The sequence below is a fragment of the Geospiza fortis genome, unplaced genomic scaffold (assembly GCF_000277835.1).
Source record: "Geospiza fortis unplaced genomic scaffold, GeoFor_1.0 scaffold188, whole genome shotgun sequence".
NCBI lineage: Eukaryota > Metazoa > Chordata > Aves > Passeriformes > Thraupidae > Geospiza > Geospiza fortis.
Genome location: NW_005054337.1, coordinates 4,498,685 through 4,505,009, shown reverse-complemented (window position 1 = coordinate 4,505,009; position 6,325 = coordinate 4,498,685). Strand labels below are relative to the sequence as shown.

At 54.0% G+C, this 6,325-nt stretch overlaps 1 protein-coding gene across 1 annotated transcript in view; it reads right to left on the bottom strand.

Annotated features, from left to right (window-relative positions):
* The window catches only part of EMILIN3 (elastin microfibril interfacer 3), a 74,362-nt gene extending 69,890 nt beyond the window's left edge, over positions 1-4,472 (bottom strand). Inside the window, exon 1 of the mRNA XM_031058078.1 lies at positions 4,444-4,472. Within this exon, the coding sequence (XP_030913938.1) occupies positions 4,444-4,472 (29 nt within the window). The remainder of the gene's footprint in view (positions 1-4,443) is intronic.
* Positions 4,473-6,325: the final 1,853 nt, after the last annotated feature.

Sequence of the window (6,325 nt, the reverse complement as noted above, 5' to 3'; positions counted from 1 at the left end):
ATGCAGGGGGTTGGGGTTTTATTTTTTCCCTGTTTTTCTCTCCCTATGGTCCCTTCAGCTCTGGCTAAGCCACCAGTGAGGGTGCCCAGCAACCCTGAGCTGTGCAGACTCGGTGCTGGTGGTGCAGGTGTGTCACCAGTGGCCACATGAAGTGGGTGATGCTGCCCCTATCCGTGGGGGAAAGGGAGCAGGAACACATCAGTCTCCAGTGCAAAGTGTCTCCCTGTAACTCCATTACCCCTGGACTCTGAGGAGCCCTTTGCATTCCACTCTTGGACAGCAGAACAAGGGAGCAGGCAATGCACTCGGGGGAGCAAGCACCCACAAAACCTGGATGTCCAGGGAGCCCCTGCACCCCCTGCTCTCAGGGAATGTCCTTCCAGAGCCATCCCTGCGGTTCAGGGCATCGAGCTCCCAGCCCGCAGCCCCTCAAGCTGTTCCTCATCCCCGCCGGGTACCCGCAGCTTGGGGAGCGTTTCGGCACCGCGTTTTTTACGAGCTGCCGGCTTTGGCCCCGGGAAGGGCCGTGTCCTGTGCCTGATCCACTGGCACAGGGTGGGATATGGGATGGAGCCCGGCAGGATGCGGCCAGGGACCGCGGGCGCCGCTCCCACCGACGCGCGGGGGAATTCGCAGGCGCTTTTTCAAGCATCTGGTGGTTGAATATTTATGAAGTAGGAGAGCAAACCAAACACGGGGAAATCAAAGGAAACTGAACCTAATACTTGCAGTGGCTAAAACAGTCAGGAATCTGTTTCTTCCTGGCGGTTGGAGGGCAGGAGCAGCGTGTCCCTGCGGACAGTGGGGTGGGAGGGAGCAGAACCCATCAGCCTGCTCCATTCCAGCAGGGCCAAGTCGGGCTGGTGAAACCAGCTCATGACAGCCAGCCACACTAACTTAACCCCCTGTTTGGGGCTGCTCCAGCCCCAAACTATCCATCTCATTCAGAAGGACACCAATCCTAAAGTCTTTTTGAGAAATTCAATGCTGTCTCTGCATGGGTCTAGAAAGAAATGCCTGTTGCTTCCCTGCCTGCAGGCAGTTGGAGGGCAGGGACAGACTCATCCAGCCAGGACAGGAAGAAACCTCTGGGTCACTGTTCCTACCTGGGCTCAGAAATTTTGGGATCTCTGTGCCACAGCCTTGGCTGGCATGCCAGCAGCACCAGCACAGGCAGGGACTTGGACTGGACTCCAGTGCCAGCAGCACTGGAGGCTGGGACTTGTGTAGCCAGGATGTATTTCTTCAATCCCTCTGTATTTATTTGGTTTGATTAATTTTAAATTATTTTTAACAGTTTCTCTGAGTGCTTCCTGGGACCTTTTTTCTTAGTTAGGGACTTGAGCAAAGCTGGAGTAGAAGGGAAATATTATCAGCCAAGCTGGGATTTCTACCATGTGGAGGAGGTTTGTGGTAGCCTCGTGCCCATCAGGAGCATCCACCCACACTCACACACTGACATAGCCAAGGAAAGGGTCTTTTCCAGTCACTCAGCCCTGGGAGCACAGCATCCTATCCTTTCCCCAGCTGGCTGCTACCTTTGTGTCACCACCAAAGCTTTGCCTGTGTCCCTACTCTGAGGCCATCAGGAGGACACTGGGGAGAGCCTGGCCACCCATTGCAGGAGGCAGTGCAAGGGGTAGTGATAATTTTATTCTCCTCCACATCAGAGAGTGGACCTCAAGCTCAAATACACCACATTTCCAGGCTTCTCCATGCTGATGGTTCCAGCCCACCCTGCTCTTCCCCAGGCTGACAAGCCTCACCCCCAGTGATACGGCAGCACCTTGGACACAGAGCCCATGCTGAACCATCCCTGTTCACCCTCCTTGCTTGCCAAGCAGAGCTTTCTAAAAGGCTTTTGAAGACAGATGTGTCAGAGTATTCTACCCTTGGAGATTTCACCACTTAGAAGTGCTCTGGAAGCAGGAGATATCTCTTAGCACTCCTTGTCTCCAGCAGTGTGGAGGATGGAGGGAATCCTGGAGCTGCTCAGCACTGGTACCCATGGCCCTGGCAGGAACTCAGCGCAGCTGCTGCTCCCAGAATTTCAGTGGATCCAGCACAAACCCCAGCCCCTCTTAGAGGGTTTCCAGCTCCAAAATCTCTGGATTTCCAGCACATCTAGGGAGGGGTTTGCTGGGATGAGTTTCCAACAGTGCCCATAAGCCTGCCCATAAGCAGTGCCCATCCCACTGCTCCCGTGGGATGTGGAGGGAAGGTGGGCAAATGTTCCCCACATCAGGGACACTACCTTGGGCTACTTGCACATCCCCAGAGGAGGCAACACCAGGAGTTGTGGGTGTTCCCTCCTGCAGAGAGAATCCAGCCAAGGAGCCCAGATCTGACATCATCCCAGGAAAACAGGAGAGCTTCAATATGTTCAGTGGGAATGATACAAACAAACCCATCTGCAGGAGCCTCTCAGGAGTCCCCATCCCACTCCCAGCTCCCATCCATCCTCCTGCCCTGGGCTGGGCAGCACCGGGATACAGGTCTCATCACTGGGGAGGCACAGAGCAGAGGAGATCAATAAATCCCTTTGCCAACAGGAGATGATGCTGGGCTCACACAGAGGCTGTTTCCTGGGAATGTCAGCATGGCATGGAATGCTGGAGGTATTGCCAGCCCCAGCCCTGCCAGCTGCCTGCTCCTGGAGGCACTGGGCTAACTGGGAAAGCTCTGCAGCACCCAGTGCTCTCAGGAGATGGGATGGGTTTGGGTGCAGGCAGCCTGGCAGGGGGAGCTTGGTGGGGCACAGAGTGGGATGGGAAGGGGAGGACGAATGGTTCTGCAGAGAAATCCATATCAACAATTTAATAAGACCTAGGAAAAAAAACTCTCCCAGCTGGGATTCATCAGTGAGAGCTTTCCAGGAGTAATAATAAGGAAAGCAGACTCCTGCCAGCACAACAATACCTTCGTGCTGGCTGGGTGAGGTGTGGTCCTGGGAAGGCAGGTTGGACAGCTATCAGCTGAGGAGGGACCAGGGGTGCCCCTGCAGTGGGGCAGGAGCTGCCAGGCACAGAAGGGCTGTCTTGGAAAGCCCTTTGCAGGCATTCAGAGCAGGGACTGCTTCCCTGCAGACAGCCCCTCAGCCCAAAGCTGGGCTGGGGAGCAGGCTCCTGTTCCTTCCCAGCACTGGTGTATTGAGCCTAAAAAGGGAATTGTTGGAATCTTTACCAAAGAAGGAAGGCCAGCTGCGCTGCTGGCAGGCAGAGCTGGGGGGAGGGATGCCACAGCCCAGCCCACAGGTCTGGGGGCTCACTCCCCTGCTTGTCCTGGGCTCCTCTTGACTGCACAAGGGCCAGATGCAGCCCAGAGGTGCTGCAGGAGGGCTGCTGCAGGGAAGGAGCTGCCTAGACCCTGTGCCTGGTGTGCAGCAGGTGTTGGGAGGCAGTGGGGGATGAGAGCTGCACTTCCCTCCATGGATTCACCCCATTCCTTCCCTGGCTGCACAAGTTTAAACAAGGTTCCCACAGGGGGAAAAGGAATCATACCCCAGCTTCTTCCCAGTCCTCCTCTGTGCTCCACCTTCCACCTGTTCTACACGCTCCAGCCTCAACTTTCCATCCTCCACCTTCCATCCTCATCTTCTACCCTCCACATTCCACCCACCATTCTCCACTCTCCATCCTTCACCCTCACTGCTCCCTCCCCCAAGCCCCCAGCACCAGGTGGAGCAGCAGAGGAGAGCTCTGCCCTGGGTGTGCAGAGACTTTGCACTGCCCTGCACCCCACAGAGGGGCCCTGGACCCTCCTCCCCAAGCTGGCAGATCTATTCCACCTCCTCATCCCTCTGTCCTTGTCACCACCACCAACCAACTCAAGCTCAAGCAGAGACAGGTAAGACACCCTGAGGCGGCAGGGCTGTGCCACCAGGGCAAATCTGCCCTGATCAGTGAGTGCTGCTGTGCCCAAAGGTCCCAGCAAGGACCAGCCAGAGGATCTGGGGGTGACACTCCCAAGCTATTTTACAATGAGGGATGGCAGCTCTTGATGGGCTGCAGGTCAAATTCACAGTTATTAGAACTTGGTAAATGTGGTTTTAACAACCATCTGGCTCTCCTTTTATATGCAATAACCATCCCATTACATCGAAATAAAATCCACATTTAAGGCTCTTAATTGCACAAATGGCCTTTAGCTCTATTTCCTCTCATCTCAAAAAAAAAAAAAAAAAGAAAAAAGGAAAGGAAATGTCCCATTTCCATCTGTCATAGCAGAAGAATTTGGCTGAGAGTCTCCAGCCTCCTCTTGAGGCTGGGCTGGTGCACGTGGAGTGTTTTAGCCCTGGGAGAAGGCACTGGGGCCAGCCAGGCTCCCCATGGCCCCTGTGGATCCTTCCCTGGGGCAGTGGTGGGGCCAGGCACCCTGAGGGGTCCCAGCACCCCTGGGGATTGTGTGGCCAGGGACTGGAACAGGGTGAGGTTAAAGACTCACCTGATAGCTTGAATAGAAGAGAAATCCATCTCACAAAGGGTGTTGAGTTAATTTTAGTTTGGCTTTGCTCCAGTTCTGGGCAAATCATCTTCTCCTCAGCCCAGTTTCTCACCAGGAAGGGCAATGGAATGGGAAATGCCATCTCAGACAGCCAAAATGTGACATTTGGTTACTGCAAAATGTGAGGTGACACAAACCTAACCCAGCAAAGCAAAAGCATTTCCTCAGACAAAACAGCAAAATCAGGCACGCCTATGCAGGATATTTTCTTCCTTCCCCCAGGAATGCTGACAGGATTTTGCACTCCAGAGGAGCTACATCTGCCAAGGGAGACCAGGACAGGAGTGACCCAGTGCAGGGCAGCATCTTCTGCATGGCAGATCCTCAAAGTTGTGCACTCCTGTTGTCTCAGATGTGTTCAGGCTCAATAACTGGGGGATTTAGGTGGGATTGGTGGGTCAGCACTGTGGAAACCAACCTGTGGGCAGCATACCTTGGCTGGGGTTTAAAAACCACCAGGGAGCCCTTCCAGAGCTGACATCTCCTCTTCAGTCGGGCACAGAGGGAGGAGCAGGGGCAGAGCAGTCTGATTCCTCAGCAGTGGCTGTTCCACGCTGAGCAGCTCCTTGGTTCCTGGCTTGCCCCCAAGAGCCCTGTCCATGTCCCACCAATGTCCCCAGCCCCAGGGTGAACAGAGGCAGCACAGTGGGTGTGCAAGTGGCAGCTGCACCGGCTCCAGGGGATCTTTCCTAGAAAACAGAAAGAACAAGTTCCCAGTGCCCTCTGCAGGAGGAAGCACAGCCCTTTTCCCCAAATTTTGGGGCTTTCCAGGAGGACAGTAAGCAGTGGGATGGGTGTTTGTCACCCATGGCTTGCTGTGGGAGGCCCATCTGCCCATCCCCAGGGGCTCACAGGGAAAAATGCCATTTTGCACCTAAATTTGTACATTGCTTTACTGAAGGAACTCCAGGACCCTGATAGCCTGGCCACGGCCATTCCCAAGAGCCACCTGAAATAATCACTGCTATTGACTCCCACAGGAAATCCAGCTTGGTTAAATGAGAGGTTTGGGTTGCGCCCAGCAGAGCTGGGGCTTAACATTACACTTGGTTTTCTGTCTCTTTTTATTTGGTACTTAAGGAAAAACAAGGGGGAAGAAATGAACAGATGGAAAACAAGATTCAGCACTACATGGCTTATGGCACAGGATTGTTGTCCCATGCACAGACTGGTTCCCCAGTCTGTAACACCAATTCACACACCAAGGGGAGGTATTTGGGTTGTTTTTTTTTTAATTTGCACAAAACAGGGAGCTGGGTGATAACCCACAAAAGGCTGGCTCCCTGCTCATCAAGACTTTACCTTATTTATACATTTTAACAAAGCTATTAGCATTCATTGGTTGCAAATTACAGAACTTTTTGTTAATTAGTACTCAGTCCCCTACATGCTAAATCTTGTCTCATGCTAATTAGTCCACAGGCAGAGTTCTTCCCTCCATTGGAGTCCGGGGTCTGTTTGGAGTAGGTGGTCAATGAGTCAGGGGCTGTGATCTCCCACTTCCAAAATTACCTTTTCCCTCAGTTACCCTTCAGCTCCCTGACTTCACTGCTGGCAGCTCTCAGCCAGACAGCCCATTCCTCTTTTCCTTAAAACAAAAGACTGGAAAATCACAGAATCAGAACAGAACACAAATTGGAATATTGTGAGTTGGAAGGGACCCGTGAGGATCACGGAGTCCAACGCCTGGCCCGGCACAGACACCCCAACAACCCCACCCTGTGCCTGGGAGCGGTGTCCCCACAGCCAGCCTGGGCTGGGACCACTCCCTGGGCCTGGCAGGGCTCAGCACAGCTGCGCACAGCCGCTTGTGAGAGTGACG